This window comes from Megascapheus bottae, chromosome 11, assembly GCF_031878675.1.
Source record: "Megascapheus bottae isolate mThoBot1 chromosome 11, mThoBot2.hap1, whole genome shotgun sequence".
NCBI classification, from domain to species: domain Eukaryota; kingdom Metazoa; phylum Chordata; class Mammalia; order Rodentia; family Geomyidae; genus Megascapheus; species Megascapheus bottae.
Window position 1 is genome coordinate 11442924 of NC_143519.1, and position 20259 is coordinate 11463182.

General features: G+C 36.0%; 1 protein-coding gene across 2 annotated transcripts in view; it reads left to right on the plus strand.

Moving 5' to 3' along the window:
- Uggt2 (UDP-glucose glycoprotein glucosyltransferase 2) overlaps positions 1 to 20259 on the plus strand; it is an 82281-nt gene that overhangs the window by 10090 nt on the left and 51932 nt on the right. For both annotated transcript variants that reach the window (XM_090341959.1, XM_090341960.1), the window contains exons 5-11: positions 159 to 333; positions 4507 to 4603; positions 7320 to 7392; positions 9355 to 9455; positions 11939 to 12038; positions 14508 to 14568; positions 16538 to 16629. In XM_090341959.1, the coding sequence (XP_090198085.1) occupies positions 159 to 333; positions 4507 to 4603; positions 7320 to 7392; positions 9355 to 9455; positions 11939 to 12038; positions 14508 to 14568; positions 16538 to 16629 (699 nt within the window). The remainder of the gene's footprint in view (positions 1 to 158; positions 334 to 4506; positions 4604 to 7319; positions 7393 to 9354; positions 9456 to 11938; positions 12039 to 14507; positions 14569 to 16537; positions 16630 to 20259) is intronic.

Here is a 20259-nt window from a genome sequence, read left to right on the forward strand (position 1 = left end):
ACCTCAAAATTCCAATTGGAGTAGACAGAATTACTTGCCTGACCACCATGCCAAACTACATCTATTTAAAAGCATAGATTCAAAGGAATCATGATATGTATCTATATGCTTTGAAGTTTCAACTCTTTCAAAAAGTTTGTGCTTTGTTTTTATTTTAGGCCCAGACCGTATCTTTTTAAAGGAGACCATATATTTCCTACGAACAAAGAGAACTTACCAGTGATTATTCTCTATGCAGAAATAGGTACCAGAGCATTTTCAGAATTTCACAGAGTATTGTCACAAGAAGCTCAAAATGGTAAAATTCTGTATGTTCTTCGCCATTATATTCAGGTACATGTTTTATTTATATCATTTTCACTAAGGAAAATAACATTAGAAGGGGTACTATGGTTCAAAGTGGTAGAATGGTAGCCTTGAGCAAAATAACTCAGGGATAGCACCCAGGCTGTGAGTTCAGGTCCCATGACTGACAAAAAAAAAAGTTCTAAGAAGAAGAAAAAATAACTTTATGATACCTTCTTTACTAGAGTTACATAAGTAGAGATTTTTTAAAATTTAATATATCAAATGTGAGGGGTTTTTTGGAATTGCTTTTTGCTTTTTGCTGTTTGTGTGTGTGTGTGTGTGTGTGTGTGTGTGTGTGTGTGTGTGTGTGTGTATCATGGGGCTTGAACTCAGCTGGTTGCTGTCCCTGAGCTCTTCAGCTCAAAACTACTGCCCTGCTCCTGGACCTGGGTGTTGTCCCTAAGCTCTTCAGATCAAGGATACCTCCCTACCCTTGAGCCAAGCTCCACTTCCCATTTTCTAGAGATAATTGAAGATAAGAGTCTCAGGTCCTTTTGTGCCCGGGCTGGCTTTGAACCTTGATCATCAGATCTAAGCCTTCTGAGTAGCTGTGAGTTTCAAATGTAAGTTTTATGTGGAAGGATATATTGGATTATTTTGGAATATGGTTACAATCCTTTCCCTTACATATCTGCCACAGTTTAAAAAATATACTTGAATGACATGTACCATTTTTGCTACAACTTATATGGTAATTTTAATAAAAAATATAGCACAATGAAGGAGTCTTACTTATTTAATATTATATATTAGATCAAATTGCTATGCTTAAGATTCCAAAAGTGTAGATGTTAGAATACGTCTTAAGCCCTCAGACCAAAAACTCATCCAGTGATACTCCTGCCACATTTTATTAGCCAAAAAGTCAACTAACATCACTCAACAGAGAAAGACTTGATTTTTTGTAACAAACAGCAATATCACAATGCAAAGGACTATGAACACATGGGGCCAGGAGTTTGGCCTTGTGGTGGAGTGCTTGCCTTGCATGCACAAAGAACAGGGTTCAATTTCCCTATACCACATACATAGAAAAGGCTGGAAATGGGAAGTAGGGCTTGGCTTAAGGGGTAGGGCGGTAGCCTAGAGCTGTAGAGCTCAGGAACAATGCCCAGGCCCAGGGGTAGGGCCAAGCCTTGAGCTGAAGAGCTCAGGGACAGCACCCAGCCGAGTTTAAGCCCCATGACCCACCAAAAAAAAATAATAAATTCATCATACTCGGTGATAATGAAAGTATTTCAATTTAAAAAAATCATCATTAAGTGAAGTAAGCCAGACACAAAGAAACATAGGCTCCATGATTTCCCTCATTTGTAATAAAATTAGTACATGCAGAGATTCACAATATCTCAGTAGCTCTGTACATATGACCACATAAAATGATGCTAATTGAAATGATCTCCAAGAGAATTTTTATTGGGTCAGGGGGAGTAGGTGTTTTTTTTGTTTTTTCATTTTTCTTTTTGTTTTTAAGTGTACTGTTTGCAGTTATTTCTTGTCTAAGGGGTTTTTTTCCTCCTCTGGTTTATTCTCTGTTTCTAATTTCAGTACCCTTTGTCTTTTATATAAGTATATCTGATTTGGGGAAGGGAAGGGAAATCACAGAAATGAATCAACACAGCAGAGATACTTATTGGACACTATGTTCAAAATGAACCTTACAACTTGAAGAGAGGGGTTTGGGGAGAAGGAAAGGATGAGAAAAAAGAGAAGGGGGTGACATTGCTCAAAAAGAAGTATACTGAGGCCGGGAGTTTGGCCTAGTGGTAGAGTGCCTGCCTAGCATGCACGAAGACCCAGGTTCAATTCCTCAGCACCACATACATAGAAAAAAGCCAGAAGTGGTGCTGAGGCTCAAGTGGTAGAGCTCTAACCTTGAGAAAGTCCAAGGACAGTGCTCAGGCCTTGAGTTCAAGCCCAGGACTGGCATAAAAAAAAAAAAGTATACTGATTACTTTATGTAGGTAACTGTAACCTTCATCTGTACATCACCTTTACAATAAAATAAAAATACTAGGGAAAAAGAGGACCAGGGCTTAGAGTATGCACAGAAAACTTTTTATATAGTCTGATTCCCTTCTTTAGCCTCAGTTTACCAGAAGGATAAATACATTCCCATCAACAACTACTGTTAGAAATCAAAATAGGAACACTAGGTGCCGATGGCTCAGGCCTACAATCCTGGCTTTTCAGGAGGTTGAGATCTGAGGATCTCGGTTCAAAGCCATCCCAGGCATGAAATCCATGAGACTCTTATCTCCAATTAACTACCAGAAAACCAGAAGTGGCACTGTGGTTCACTTGGCTAGCCTTGATCTTAAGAGCTCAGGGACAGCACTCAAGCACAGAGTTCATGCCCTACAATCAACAAAAAGAGGAGGAGGAGGAAATTAAAATAGGAATGGGAATAGGAGATAAAAAGTTCTATGTTTATTTTATTTTCAGTTCCCTTGGATGATTCTAAATGACCCCTAAAGAGTATGAATCTTGAGAATCTTAAGTTATTCTTTAGAGAATGTGTGACTCTTAATGACATGTCTTTGAAATCATATTGGTAAACTATCAAAGTACTCTATAGCATTATATATAGTCTTTTATTTCATGAAAAACATCTTGTGTATTCCTTATGGATATCAGGTAAATCAAGTCAACATGTAATTCTAATAGACCTATTTATGCTACCTTTGAACCGATGCATTTTGAAGGAGTAGGAAGTAGGAAAGTGAAGAGGGTTTTTTGCCAATTTTTGGAATATTTTGGTTTACAGTTTCAAACTTATTAAAATATAATTCAACCTTTACCTGAGTACATTTCAAATGGGCAAAATAAACATAAATTTAATAAATTCTTCCTTTTACTATTAAAGAGCCAATAACGTTAAGAACTGATACTAGAAACTGGTCATGTGGAATTGCGTTTTTTGCATCAACTGTGACAGGTCATGTGGCTTGCTAAGCTACTGTCTTTTGAGTGAATATTCACAATGTATTTTAAATTGAAACTCAACTTTTTCAACTATAATTATAAATAACATGGTTTCTATATGCTATATTTCATTGTGACATATGCCTGAGATATTAGCAGATATCAGTTTTAGGGTGACTAATAGTGTTAAATACTGTCTGCAGATCTGAAGTTAATCCCTGCATTTTCTTACTGGAAATGGAATATGAATAGTCGCTCTGGTCATATACTTATTTTTTAAAGCCAGAGCAAGGAGAGTTTAGTGAGGAAAGAAGACAATGAGAAACATGATCATTAATCTTTAATCTGTACACCTATTGCCCTTACCTTATATATTTAGAGTTGCAAGCAACCCTTATAGAAACCTGTAGTAAGCAAAGGTGTAGCAACTTCCAAAAGTTTGCCAGGTTACTGTTTGCTAACCCGTGAAATAGTGTCAAATGATAATAATTGTAGCACAGCTGATAAGAATTTCAGTCTCAAAGTTGGTAAGAATTTTAGACAAATTTTTAAATATTGTTTATATCCCTCCAAATTGTTTCCTTTTGAATAATTTAGTAACTTTTCTTTTTGATAGAATAGTCTTGAGGCACATCTTATATTTACCCTTAAAAGAAAAATAGATGTTAGGTACTAAACTTCTTGATCATACATACTTCAGCTAACCCACTTTTACTTAATAAGTATGGATTGTAAGAACAGATACTAATTTGGTATAGTTTAACTATTGAGAAACATGAAAAAAAATTTAAATAGATTTTTTTCTTTTTGTCCTTGCTTTTCATTATTTGTAGCTCTAAACATTACATCTATAAACTTAGCAAATAAATAGCAATTACTTATAAACTGATAAAGTCTTATGGAAATTCCCTAAAGGAGGACAGTTTTTTAATGACTGAAATGAGTCCTCTGCTTATTCATGATAAATATGGAAAAGTTGTCAAAGTGTAACAGAAAAGATTAAATATTTTATCATTCTACAAATAATTAAAATTCTAGATTTTGGCAAAAATCTTTATTATTGGCTGGGGAATATAGTTCAATGGTATATAATGGCTACTTTGCATGTGCAAGGCCCTAAATTCATCAGATAAAAGGAAAAAGAAAGACAAAGAAACCTAACATTGTATTGAATTTAAAATAATATGCTTGACTAAGAATTTCTTATTTTTATACAATAAATATGTTTAACAGAAACCAAGCTCTCGGAAAATGTACTTATCTGGCTATGGTGTGGAGCTAGCAATTAAGAGTACAGAATACAAAGCATTAGATGATGTCCAAGTCAAAAGTAAGTTGGGATTTTGTCTGTATTTCAGTAAGATGAAAACTTGGAGCCATGACATAGTTTTGTTCTAAAGTATGTTTGATAAATGTGGTTATACATGTGTTCATTTGAGCTGGAAATCAGATGGGTGCAACCAAACATACACACACACACACACACACACACACACATACACACTCACATGTGTGTGTATGTGCTCTAGCAAGTTATCTATTTTATACTGAGGCAATAAATGAGGCTGTTACAGCAGTAGATGAGTGGACCAGGAACTGGGCTATTCTGCCCAGACTTCCTGAGTTCCTTAAGAAGACCAATATGTCCATCACCAAGATAAAACTCCTGTTTCTATATCCTAGAGTTCATTTTGCTTAGTCTCATCCTATATAGCCATATGTAGATAGCTTTTGAGCTATTGTGATCTTCTGTTAAGAGAATCCTAGGTGTGTGCTAATTATACAAATGAGGGAAACCATGAAGCCTATGTTCCTTTGGGTCTGGTTACTTTACTTAATAGGATTTTTTCCAAGTCTTTCCATTTCCTTGTAGATGAGGCCATGTTGTTCATAGAATGACATAGATGGCAGCATAGAATTCCACTGTGTATACAAACCGCATTTTGGTCTACTCGTCTACTGAGGGGCATCTGGATTCATTCCATATCTTAGCTATGGTGAAGAATGCTGCAGTGAACATCAGTGTGCTAGTGGCTTTAGTATGTCCTTATTTCTGGACATTTGGGTAAATGCCCAGAGTTATAGGAGAGCTGTGTCATTGGGGAGCTCTATGTTTAGTCTTTTAAAGAACCTACGTACTGTTTTCCAGAGTGGTTGAACAAGTTTACACTCCCACCAACAGTGTGGCCCTCCTGGCCACATTCCTAACATTTGTTGTTATTAATACATTGAGAATTAATTCCTAATGGATCAAAGACCTTGAAGTTCTTTTTTTTAATATTTTTATTGTAATTAATAAAGGGGTTACATGGTATTTGCCAGATAGAAGGTGCATTAATTCCCATACATTGATACCCTTTCACATGTCTTGGTCCCCATTACCTTCCCCCCCACCCCCCATCTTGGTTTTCCCCCCTCCCCTATCCAATTTCAAATAACCAAATACAAATATATCCAATATATCAGATAACAATATGATATAACCAAGGGACAGCAAAAGAGATGAGAGATAACATAGTACATTAAGGACAACAATCATTCATTGTATGGCTTTTGTTTCAATATCCTGGAGGTCCTTTCAATTAGCTTCCTACTATATGGCCTTATGTATCAAGGTTTTGCTCTATTGCAAATCTCTGCTAGTAGAGCCCAAGGCTTCTACTGATTATGACAAATGAGGGAAACCATTGAGCCTAAGTTCCTTTGAGTCTGGCTTACTTCACTTAATATGATTTTTTCTAAGTCTTTCCATTTCCTAACAAATGGGGCTATGTCATTTTTTCTGACAGCAGCATAGAATTCCATTGTGTACAAATACCACATCTTGTTGATCCACTCATCAACTGAGGGACACCTAGGTTGGTTCCATATCTTTGCTATAGTGAGTAATGCTGCAATGAATATTGTTGTGCTAGTGGATTTAGTATGCCCTAGATTCTGGATGGTTGGGTAAATGCCAAGTAGTGGAATTGCTGGGTCATAGGGCAATTCTATGTTTAGCCTTTTGAGGCACTGCCACACTGCTTTCCATAGTGGTTGAACGAGTTTGTACTCCCACCAACAGTGTAGTAGTGATCCCTCCTGGCCACATCCCCTCCAGCATCTGTTGTTATTAGTTTTCCTGATCCTGGCCATTCTAACTGGAGTGAGGTGGAATCTTAGCATTGTTTTTGATTTGCATTTCTTTTATGACCAGAGATGTTGAGCATTTCTTCATGTGTCTGTAGGCCATTTTTGTTTCTTCTTCAGAGAAGACTCTCTTTAAGTCTTTGGCCCATTTTTTAATGGGATAGTTGTTACTTTGGAAATTAGTTTTGGAGTGATTCAATTTTTTGAGCTGTTGATATATTTTAGATATGAGGCCTTTGTCCGCTGTATGGTTGGTGAAGATCTTCTCCCACTCTGTAGGCTTCTCTTTTTTTTTTTTTTTTTTTGCCAGTCCTGGGTTTGAGCTCAGGCCTGAGCAGTGTCCTTGGACTTTCTCAAGTCTAGAGCTCTACCACTTGAGTCTCAGCACCACTTTTTTTTTTTCCTATGTATGTGGTACCGAGGAATCGAATGTTAGGCAAGCACTCTACCACTAGGCCAAACTCCTGATTTTAGGTTCTTAGTGTACTACGTGAAGTTATTTCTGTTCTCTTTTTTTCCTCTTTGTGGTTTATCTCATGTTGTTACTTTATCTGACTTTGTTACGTGGTATGTTGTATACACATTTATTTATTTATTTGGAAGGGAAGGGAAAAATAGGATATTGGGAGGGGTGGAGGCAGGGATAGTGGGAGAAAACATGAGAAAGGGTATTAATGTTCAAGAAGTTATGTACCTACTACCTAATGAATGTAGCTGTAACCCATCTATATGTTACCCCAACAATAAAATACAATTAAAAAGGGGGAGAGAGGAGTACACTTTGGAATACAAGGCTTTGAAGCATGTCCATAAAGAAAAAAATGTAAAATTGGATTATAATTATGAACTCTAATTTTGATTATATATTCTTTTCCCAGTCAAAATATTTTTATTTTGTTTTCATTTCCAAAATGTAGCTGTGACTAATACTACCGGAGAAGATAAGACTGAAGCAAATGAAGTTCAAGGATTTCTCTTTGGGAGATTAAAGTATGTCTGAATTGAACTGTAATTGCTATATTACACTTTCCTGTTTTTGAGTGATTTAACTTGGTATTATGTGTATTGTGCATATTAGGATGTTGTCATATAGATATGCCATTTTACAGATTTTTTATTATAAAAGAAACAATTTATAATAGAAAAAGCAAGAAAGGACAAAATTTAAAGTAATAATGTTTAATTAGTGGCAATTAAAAAAATACCAATAATTGTACAACTGAGAGGTAATTATTACACTTATTTTTTTGTTTTGTTTTTCCTGGTACTAGGTCTTGACGTTAATACCTTTTATTATCATTGGGCTTTTGTTCACAGCTGAAAAGCTAATACCTGAGATACCCCTTTACTTTAAGCTCTTTACTGGCTAATTGAAGATAAGAATTTCTCTGATTTGTCTGCCTGGGCTGGCTTTGAACCTTAGTTTCAGATATCAGACTCCTCACTAGCTAGAATTATATGATGTATGAACCACCAGTGTCCAGCTTACAATGATTTCTTAAGATAATACCGAAAAGAGCTGGGCCACAGAGGCTCACGCCTGTAATCCCAGCTACTCCGGAGGCTGAGATCTGAGGATCAGGGTTCAAAGTCAGTCTGGGCACTAAAGACCATAAGACTCTTAACTCCAGTTAACCACTAGAAAACGGGAAGTGGGGCTTGGCTCAAGGATAGGGCAGTAGCCTTGAGCTAAAGAGCTCAGGGACAGCACCCAGGCCGTGTTCAAGCCCTATAACCCACCAAAAAAGAAAAAAAAAATCAAGTCAAGTTCAAATATATCTGTACCTCCTCTGTAATCACCTTTACAATAATAATAAAATATATTTTTGAAATGAGAAAAGATAGCAGCTTACAAAAAATCACTTGTAAAGTTAAAACTATGGGAAGTGGCACTGTGGCTCAAAGGGTAGAATGCAAGCCTTGAGCTGAAATGCTAAGGGACAGCGCCCAGGCCCAGAGTTCAAGCCCCAGGACCAACAAAAAAAAAGTTAATGCTATAATAGTGATAGCTAATAATTGCTGTTTTACAATAGTGATATTTTATTGTTTTATATATAAATTAGTGAGTAATAGAAAATGTTTCAAAATTGTTTTTTATTTTTAAAGACAGTTTGGCTACTTTTGACTATTATACAATATGAGATAAAACTTAACCCATTTCTATGACAAATTTCATTTAGTATGCTTAGAGAAAGATGATTTACAAGGAGTATTATCTCTCACAGAGAACTAAAACAAAACCTTATAATATCTAAAACTTCAGAGATGTTAAAAAAATCATAAATAATATGCCTGTCCCTTTCGAAAAGAAACTACCCCTATATTTTTGTCACAGATTTCCATATTGAAAGCTTTTTAACATCTGATCTTACTTGTATGTGCCTGCATAAGTAATCTTTCAACAAATAAAATTATGCTCATCCTTTTCTTATGCTGGCCACAGACAAGGTATGCAATGGTGAGTCCTTTCCTCTATTTCCAAGAAAGGACACTGATGGTGGCTTTATACAGGAAGTTAGAGGAATGTGGTTGTTCATGTTTTCAGTTCTTGATGTTACAGATACTTAGAAAGGACACTCAGGTTCATTTCCTGGTAAGTACATCATTCTGTCAACCAAAGGTTAACATTTTAGTAGATATTGCTAATTTATAAATAGATGAGTTATATTCCTAAACTATTTTGACCATATGGTTTATTCATGCTCTTAAAAAGCTAATTTTAAGCTGACAAACCGATTTATCCTGAGGTATTATCTAGTAGATCACAGTATATTTTAATCCATATCTCCTTCATATTTTTAATTCTATTAGTGAATATATCTGAATCACAATTTATCCTAATTCAAATGATTACTTTGTGTCTATATATGTAGAAGTTAATTTCAAAAGTATATTGCATATGTAATGATTTATAGTCAATGATAATTAATATTGTTTAATATTCTGATGTAGAGAACTGTATTCGGATCTTAGAGATAATCTGACAGCATTCCAAAAATACCTGATTGAGAGTAATAAGGAAATGATACCTTTGAAAGTCTGGGAACTACAAGGTATGGTATTCTGAGCTACTTTAAAGTTCATTTTATTAAATGAACTTTAAAAACATGATGTTGATTGTCTTACAATTATTAATGATCTGAACAACATGAATTATATGACTTTTTGTGGAAATACATATTTAATTAAAAGTTTAGCAATCAAGTCAGTTGTATGTGTCTAAGAGTTACAGTTATGAGTGTAGTTATTTAATATCTCATCTTAAAATTATACACTGGCCCCAAGCCAATGATTTGTACCTGTAATCTTAGCTACTCAAAAGGCTGAAATCTGAGGATTATGGTTCAAAGCCAGCCAGGGTGCAAAAGTCTTGGGGACAGGACAAGATCTTATCTCCAGTTAACCACTAAAAAAAAACAAAAGTGGAGCTTTGGCTCAAGTGATAGAGCACTAAGCTTGAGCAATAAAAGCTCAAGGACAGCATTTAGGCCCTGAATTCAAGCCCCAGGATTCCCCCCCACACACATACATATACAATATACACTGATGTATCAGTCTCAAAGAGAGACAGAGACAGGAAAGAAGGAAAAAAGGAAGGAAGGAAGGCAGAAAGGGAGAGAAGAAAGGAAAAGAAAGAAGTGAAATGATTTAGTAGTTTATGGGGACATGTACATGTCATCTTTTGCATAATCTATAACTTTTATTAAACCTATCAGCCACCTTTTTAATGTAACAGTTTTTAAGATATAATTCACATAAGATACAATTCCCTCATTTACTGCATTGTTCAGTTTTTTTCAGTTTTAAGAGTTCTGTATTAGTTACCACACAGCCAGTTGTAAATCACCGTAAGAGAAACTTGCCTACTCGTTAATAGCCATTCTCTTCTCCCCAGTTCCCAAGTTACAGGCAACCACGAATCAATCCTTGTTTTAAAACCACAATTGAAAGAGTATTTATTGGAATTTACTTACCATAATAACATACATATAATATGCAAATACTGTTTAATATTTTACCTCAATTATAGTTTTAGAATGCTTTCATAGATCTTACTTTAATCTTACAGAAGATTTGGAGCATTAACTCCCAGTTTAAAAATCTTTTAAAGTAGGCCATGTCTTTCGCCTTGTGGTAGAGCGCTTGCCTAGCATGCATGAAGACTGATTCCTCGTTACCACATACAAAGGAAAAAGCCGGAAGTGATGCTGAGGCTCAAATGGTAGAGCTCTAGCCTTGAGAAAGCTCAAGGACAGTGCTCAGGCCCCGAGCTCAAGCCCAGGACTGGCAAAAAAAATCATATTGTGAAATTGTAGCAGTGTACAGTACCTGATAAGTTTTTTCACAAGTTCTGCTATACTTAAATAACTATAACAAATGTCCCATCAATAAAGCGCTGTATCATTACTTTTGTAACACTAGTATATATGAGAAATTCAAACTGAAGAATCATCACCTTTAAACTGACAACATCTGTTCTTTCTGTACCACTGTATTCTTACCAAGGTATTTTTTTTCTCTGCACAAAGTGATCCTCTCACACACAAAAGGATCCTTCTAAAAGTGCTTTGAATAATACCCATTATGTTTAGCCTTAAGATACACGATTGAGCACTGATAGAATCAAAGCAGTTTTAGGACTGGAAACCTTTGAATAGATTGAGGAAATTCTAATTAATGTAAATGCAGCTAGTATGCTGTAGTAGGAATTTGAACCCCAAGTACACTGTATCCTCCCACGAGAGGATACCCTGACAGCATCTGTCTCCTAATTCTAGGCCAAGTTACCAAATGAGAATGTGAAAACAAACCCAGCTTTGTTAGGTCAATCTAGTTCTTTACTAGGATGTTGGGGGTGGGGGAGGGTGTGCATGGACTTGGACAAAGGGCCTGGTGCTCTTGCTCTTGCTCAGTTGGCTTGCTCACAGCTTGTGTCTTGCCAGTTCAGGCATGGCTCTAGCCTACATTTTTGATAGTTTATTGGTGATGGAGTCTTCCTGGCTTTCTGCAGGGTCTGGCTTTGTACTTCCATCCTCCAGATCTCAACCTGTTAAGTAGCTTTGATTACAGGAGTAAGCCACTGGGGCCATTTCAATACTACAACATTATTTGTGGGCCACACACAATTATCAAAGGCAGACCGGACCAGAGGAAGCCAAGAAGCGTACAATGTCTATCCCCTGGTGTACCAAGTGATTGCACTGGCCTTTTCTACCCAGGAGGAAGGTTGTTCCCCACACCTACTGATGTAGGTCCTGAATATAGAAAAATACCTTGGTGTCAGGGTTCATTTGCATTTATCTCTTTTGAAATCATACCACGTAAGTTGCTATTAAATGACAGTGGTTCCATTGTAAAAATGTAGTATTTACCTTAATAGACATAAGCAATAGCTTTCCATTTGCAGCTTTTTTAAATGCCAACTGGGAGTGTAGAATAAGAAGAATAGTTAATATTAAGCAGAATAGTAGAATAGTTGCTATTTCATGGAAATATTTTACAGAAGTGTAACATTAGGACTTTTTCCCCCTTCTAGATCTTAGTTTTCAAGCAGCTTCTCAAATAATGTCCACTCCAGTATATGATGCCATTAAATTAATGAAAGACATTTCACAAAACTTTCCCACAAAAGCCAGGTGAGTATGTTAAAGTTTGTTGGTTTGGTTATAGCCAGAATATTTTCCATTAAGAATTTTTTGAGGATATCTGATTTTATAGCATGATATGTTAATTCTACAACCTTTACTTTTCTGAAAATTAGGACCTTTCAGCATTTATGTATGATGACTTCGTTATTACTAAAGGAAAATACTGGCTTGTACATGTGTTCTGATGATACACTCTACAGAAAAGAACCATGAAATTGAAGGCTAATGGAAAACTAGATTTAATCAACATCACAAAAAAAATATTAAGTAATAAATAGAGCTGGCCACAGTGGCTCACACCTATAATCCTAGCTACTCCGGAGGCTGAAATCTGAGGATTGTGGTTCAAAGCTAACCTGGGTACTAAAAAGTCCAGGAGACTCTTATCTCCCATTAATCATCAGAAAACCGGAAGTAGCACTGTGACTCAAGGAGTTACAGGGGTAGCCTTGAGCTGAAGAACTCAAGGACAATGCCCAGGCCCAGAGTTAAAAAAAAAAAGCAATAAATAGTATATAAAGTATTTTACTTATATGCTATATGTAAATATTATATATATATACATATATATATATCTTTCCTTTATGGAGGATAATGAAAAGTCTTGCAAATAGGAGATCTGTATCTAAAGTACTGCCAAATAATATCCTTGTCTTGCAGATTTCAAACATTAATGTCTTAATTGTTTATGAAATGTTTTTTGTGTTACAATGTCCAATTAAATTGCTTCTAGAAAATTCTGGTGTTACATTAAACATACTTTCCATCTTCATAGATAATAAATTTGCATATCTCAATATTACCAATATGTACATTTCAGATTTTATGAGTACTTATGAAATAACATGATTTTGATAGATTTGTATTCTGGTTAGAAACGAGATAGTATAAAATGCTAAGAACAAGAAAGTATACAATGGTCTCCTGAAATTAGAGGAATTTGTAACATTAATTACAGATCAATAATAAACATTTATAAGATACTTTAAGCGATTGTTGTTAGTGTGTATTAGTTATACAAAATACTGATTTTATTGTGATATTTTCATATATGTTATAGTCCACTTTGATCATATTCACCTCCTTTTCCTTTAGCTAATTTTAGATTAAAGTCAAGAATTTTAGAAATCACTGTATACTAATACATGGAATCTGTAAGTGTATATAAAACTACATGTTTAGCCACACTGATTTTAATTAACAATAGCTTTTGTGATTATTAGATGAAGTCTAGCAAAGTAAAATAATTCTGTTTTTAATGAGACAGTTATTTAACCATTATATGAAGCCAGAAAACTACTTTGAATTTCCAGTGCTAAGTTCTACCACTTGATCTGTAGTTTTAGTTATTATGCAAATTTTCCTAAATATGCTAACATTTCTTAATGGCTAAATTGTACACTTGAGCTTCTCTCTGAAGCCACTCAGTAGACAGTCAACAAGTGTTTGTAAAGTAGAATATGTACTAACAGTTATTCATTTTATGGTGCCAAACCTTAGGAGATGATACACGCATGTTGTTGGTGATGAAAATACGCTTTCCCCCTGAGCATCCCTTAAAGAAAAACCTTGCATTAACAACCTTACTTTTTAGGTTTTTTTCTGTATATTAAATTGACAGATCTGTTATTAAGTAAGCATTCTTAGGGGTTTTCAAGTTAAATAGCCCCCCAAAAAACATTTTTAAATTCTGTCTTTAAATTACAAAAGGGAATTATAAATTCTTCCAGAGAAAATAACCAAAAGTCATAACAGTCATGTCTCTCTATCTGCAAATAACACATCTGCAAATTCAGAAAGGGCAGATGGAAAATATTCAGAAAAAAAAACTTGTATCTGTGCTGGACATACACAGACTTTTTCTTGTTATTAACCCTTAAATAACATAGTATTAACTACTCTCATAGCACTACATTAGGTATTCTGTGTAATCTAAAGATGATTTAAGTGTACAGGAAGATATATAAAGATTATATGTAAACATTATGCTACTTTTAGTAAGGGAAATGAGCACTCATCTGTGGATTTTGGTATGGTGAGATTCACTAAATCTCACCTTCATGCATACCAGAGGATGACTATATTGCATGTACTTTAGAATTATATACTCAGGTAAGATCTCAAGCTAACTAAAATTCCTGACATACATTAAAAATGCCTTGAAATATTTTGGAAGTTTTCATTCATATATACAATGAAACTGATAATATTACTCAAATGTTTTTGAAAAATAATAGTAGTTAACAAATTTCATATTCCAGATTAAAGAATATAAAGTTGAGTCTTCATTTTACCCAAAACCGATACCATCTCAAATAAAAAGGCTATATGGAAATGTGCACTTTCTACGCCCAAAACATTAGAAAGTAAATCTTTCCAAAGTATTATAATATCTAGAATTATAGATTCATTCTTAACACAAAGAAAAATGAGTCATAACTATGTTTATATTCTCAGATCTCTGACCAGAATTGCTGTAAATCAACATATGAGGGGTGAAATACTGGAAAATCAAAAGGTTTGTTTGAATTTTTCTTTAAATAAATTATCACACTAACCAGGTGTGGTGGCTCACACCTGTAATCCTAGCTACTCAGGAGGCTGAGATCTGAGGATCAAGGTTCAAAGCCAGCCCGGGCACAAAAGGACCTGAGACTCTTATCTCCAAGTAACCTCTAGAAAATGGGGAGTGGGGCTTGGCTCCAGGGCAGGGAGGTAGCCTTGAGCTGAAGAGCTCAGGGACAGAGCCCAGCAGAGTTCAAGCCCTATGACCCACCCCCCTACACAAAAAAAATTATCACACTAATTCACCATTTTACACTTTAGATCTTTTATTTTTATAAAAAGAGGAATGTTACTTTATGCTTTTTGATTCTTAAAACAGCTCAGAGTTTGGGTTTTGGTGGTGTGTTTTTGGTGCCTGTCCTAGGGCTTAACCTCAGCCTGAGCACACTCCCGAGCTTCTTTTGTTCAATGTAGTTTAGTGGAGATAACCCAATCAAATTATGCATTCTGTTTTTCATAACTGATTTTGCTTAAATGCTTATGAGGAACAAATCAATGTAAAAGCTCTTGGCAATACACGAATCCTATAGGAAGTATGGCATCTTTGATGAATACTTCTGATAAGGTGCTAATACATGATCTCTTACATTGCCATTAGCTCACAGATGAGCCTAGCTTTGTTCATTCTTTTTGTTGTTGTTGTTTTTTGCCAATCTTGGGCTTGAGCTCAGGGCCTGAGCACTGTCCTTAGACTTTCTCAAGACTAGAGCTCTACCACTTGAGCCTCAGAACTATTTCTGGCTTTTTTCTCTGTATGTGGCACCGAGGAATCAAACGTGGGTCTTCGTACATGCTAGGCAAGCACTCTACCAATAGGCCAAACTCCCGGCCCCTAGCTTTGTTCATTCTTATAAAGTGTCTATACACTAGCAATGGCCTGGCTCCATTTCATAGGTTTAACTTTAACAATATCATACTGAATTCTCACGGCCTTGAGGCATAGGAGTTTATTTTTCTCACATTACAAAAAGTCCCGAAGGAAACGTCCATGAATTCCACAGTGTCACAGAGCATTGTGAAACACCTCACAAACAGTCTTCTTTGGAGATATGAGATAGCCACAGGTTCAGACTTTTTATCTGTAATCAAAGCTGAAAGAGCAAGGAAAATGGCAAGAGCCACATTCAGCCTCATTAAAGGCCTCTCTTGAAACACTTCAGCCAATTTTGGCTTCTATTTCATTTGCCAGGATTTTGATATGTGGCTAATTACCAAAGCTTTCAAAGATAAGAAACAACACAGACTTAGAGATGCAATTATTTAAAAATGGTGATGTATGTGTCATGTAGAAATTACTATTCCTATTTACGGGTGAAGAAACTGAATTTCCTCAAATTTTGTGGATAGTAGTATTCCTCAGGATTTAAACAAGTCAGTTAACTCATACCATGCCCTTGATAACTGTGCTATACTGACAATATCTTTTGTTGTTGCTCTGGGACCTGAGGTGATTTCACATATTTATATGTACACCAGAAGTTTTACTTGGGATGTCGTTGCCTCAAGGGAGAGGAATGTGACATTTGTCAAACTGCATGTAGTGAACAAGTATTATTTAAAAGGCAGTAAAAGCATTCATTTTATACTTAGACCTTTCATGTCATGTATTGCAATATCAAAACAGCCATGGATTGAATTCTGTCTAAACTGTCATAAGATTTCCATTGCTTGGATTGTGAACAAACTACTGCCTAGGATAAATCTGGCCTACTTAATATATTAAAGTATATTGTAACATAATCATGTCTGTTTACGTACTGCATGACTCCTTTTTTAGAAAAGCCAAGTTAAGTGATGGCAATACAGGCCTTCGCTGCAAAGCCTGAAGTTTTCACTGTCTGACCTTTTAGGAAGTCCAGTGACCTCAGGTCGATCTGGACTGAGAGGTCACTTGGTTAACTGTTACCTTCATCTATTTCAAGTATCTCCGAGAAAGATTTGGGATTCAGCCAGGTGATGCTCGTCTATTTATAAACGGCCTTCGTATTGATATGGATGTTCATGATCCCTTTAGGTAAGTAGCAGGTTACTGTTAAGGAATAATTGTGATGTATATAAAGATAAACATGGTCCTGAGTTTAGTTTTTGTCAAAATGCAAAGATTGCTTTAAAGACAAAACAAATGAACACTTTGAAAAGGAGAGAGAGAGAATGAACAGGAAAGAGGTGAGGGGTGAACTTGCTCAGTAAGCTCTGTGAGCATGTGTGGAAATACCCCTGGGAAGCCCAAGAGTAAGATAAAATGAAAACAGTACAATAAAAAAGTAAAGCAAGTCGCTGGGCACGGTGGCTCACGCCTATAATCCTCGCTACTCTGGAGGCTGAGATCTGAAGATCAAAATTCAAAGCCAGCCCAGGCACAAAAGGACCTGAGACTGTCATCTTCAGCTAACCTCTAGAAAACAAGAAGTAGGGCTTGGCTCAAGGGTACGGTGGTAGCCTTGAGCTGAAGAGCTCAGGGACAGTGCCCAGGCCAAGTTCAAGCCCCAAGACCCAAAAAATAAAAAAAATAAATAAAGCAAGTGCAGGTTTTATTTTTTATTGAGGCAGAATCATTGTGCATATTTACAGGATACATGTGATGATACTGAAACATGTGATGTTTCAGTTCATATATATAGTGTGTTACAATTTACTCAGGTTAGTTATCAATTTATCACCTAATATATATTTATATATTTATATATATAATTTCTTTGAGTTAAGGACATTTAAAACCCCCACTTGTTGAATGATTTCCATGCATTGTCGTGAGCTGGTGTGGTCTGCTGTTGTATCAAGCAGCAGCACTTATTCTTCCCATCACCCTGACTTTTGGTACCCGTTACCCCTCCTCTTAGTTTTCTTCACCCCAAAAAATGTGTTTTGGATTGTACAAAACTATTTTTTTAGTTGGACTATTTTTAAATGGACCAGTGAAAAATATCTTCAGGTGTCCAAACCTTGGAGATATTTATTCAGATTGGTACTAGATCTATATTTGTCTCATTCCAGACTTCTTTTCAAACACTTATTGTGTTTGCTCACAAGAAAGCAGTTAGTAGGTGCCTATGTCTGAAATTACAGAGGACTGGGGGCTGTCAAGTTCCTTGGGTCAAAAAAAATTCTTCCAGAATGCCTAAAGGGAGAATTAAGAGGTCCTTTTATTTATATTGCTCACTTACACATAGATTAGATTCATGGGCCAAGAAGATAAATAAGAATAGCACATACAATACTACTTTTAAAGTTAGTATTGGGACTTGGAATGTAGCTTAGTGGTAGAATGCTTGCCTAGCATGCATGAAACCCTGGATTTGATTCCTCAATACCACATAAACAAAAACATTGAGCTGCAGCTCAATGGTAGAGTGCTATCCTTGAGCAAAAAAAGCTCAGGGACAGTGCTGAGTCCCTGAGTTCAAGCTCCAGGACTGGCAAAAATAAAAATAGTATTTAGAATGTAAGATGAATTTAGTAAAAGTAATTCTTTAATTCATACATTCAGTTTTAATTACTTGAATGCTTTCGTTAAACTGAAATTTGTAAATATTTGTTTCATTTGGAGCAAAAGAAACTTGATAGTCAACTGTATAGTTTGTATTTTAGTGAGTTTATTTATTTATTATTTTTTTGTGGGGGTCATGGGACTTGAACTCAGCCTTGGTGCTGTTCCTGAACTTTTCAGCTCAAGGCTACTGCCCTACTCCTTTGCCTGGGCGTTGTCCCCAAGCTCTTCAGCTGGACTTTAAAGGCAACAGGAGTGGAGATCGTAACAATATGACATGCTTAAAAAGTAGAAGGTAGGATGCACAGAGGAGAAAGAGCAAGAAGGGCTAGCATAAGCCAAGATCACAGATAGGCAGAAATCAGTTTAGGAAAGCAGGTTTTAGATTTGACCTGCCATCCCAAGAGTAGGAGAAGCCATAGAGGAAAATTTTAAGATAGTATTTACTTAAAGAGAAGCATTGTATTTTTGTTAGAAATCCAGACAATGCCCTGGTTTCTTAATAAGTAAACATTGTTATGGTTATTTGGAGAAACAGTTTTGTATGCATCATCTAAAATTCAAGATTTAGAAACAGTAAAGAAGTACCTAATGCCTATTGGAGGTGTCTGTGTATCTAGTAGTAAAGTCATTAAATCCTCAAAACCTGTAAAGGAATTATTACTGTGCTTTTTTATAAACATGTAGTACTGAGACTCCAGTCTTATAGTTTGCAAATAGCAAATTCAAAATTTGTATACCCTTTCCAATATTCTTTTCTGTCTTTAGTTTTTCTTGAAAAATAAGACTGGAAAGACAAATCTATGAGGACTATTAAGATTTTGTTATATGAAATAATATCTAAGCCAAGCTCAGGTGGCTCATTTCTATAATCATAGCTACTCAAGAGGCTGAGATCTGAGGACTGTGGTTCTAAGACAGCCCAGGCAAAAAGGTCTTTAAGACCTCACCTCTATTCAGGCAGCAAAACACATTAGATTGGAGATGTGACTCAGTTGGTAGAAACCAGCCATGAGTGGAAAAAGCTTAGTGAGAACATAAGACCCTGAATTGGAGCCCCAAAACAGGCACCCCCAAAATGTATCTGACAGTTAAATATCACTTAAGTTTCTAAAAGAAAAACATTCATTTAAAGCACTATTATACGCTTGTATGAAATACCAAGGTAAAACCCCTTTAAACAATTGATATAATGCCTAAAAAAAAAATAGAAAGAGTGGGCCAGGAGTTTGGCCTAGTGATAGAGTGCTAGCCTAGTATGTGTGCAGGCCTGGGTTCAATTCCTCTGTACTATATACATAGAAAAAGCTAGAAGTGGTGCTGTAGCTCAAGTGGTAGAGCTCTATTCTTGAGAAAGCCCAAGTACAGTGCTCAGGAGCTGAGTTCAAGCCCAAGGACTGGCAAAAAAAAAAAAAAGAGAGAGACAAGAACACACATGCATCAAGCCCTGCTTGGTCAAAATGCTTCACATATGTGTGTGAAAGTGAAATAGTGAAGCCTGTAGACATTGGTTGGGAAGGACAGAGGGAGAATGAAGACAAGTGATGAAGTCCAATCAATGCTCACTGTATGAATGTATATGGAACAAAAAACGAAAAATACATTTGCAGTGAAATCCAAAATTCTTACTTTAAGAAAAAGATTCCAAGAAACCACCCATCAATGATATGGCCCAGGCCTGATACATATCTGGCCTTTTGATTTGTACAGCCTGTGGTATATAAGTCATTGCCCTTCTCGTGGTAGGTTACTTATTCCCTGGTAAGAAGTTTGTATTGTGGTGAGAATTATCTAGGTTACAGACATACAAAGGTGTAATTATGGGGCTGGGAGTTTGGCCTAGTGGTAGAGTGCTTATCTAGCATGCACAAAGATCTGGGTTGGATCCTCAGTACTTAGAAAAAGCCAGAAGTTGGGTACCAAGACATGTGAAAGGGTATCAATGTATGTGAATTAATGCACCTTCTATCTGGCAAATATCATGTAACCCTTTTACTAATTACAATAAAAAAGAAAAAGCCAGAAGTGGTGGAGCTCTGGCCTTGAGAAAGCCCACGGACAGTGCTCGGGCCCTGAGTTCAAGCCCCAGGACTGGCCAAAAAAAAAAAATGCTGAAGTCATATACCCAGGCTACCTTGAAGCTCTTAGAAAACAAAG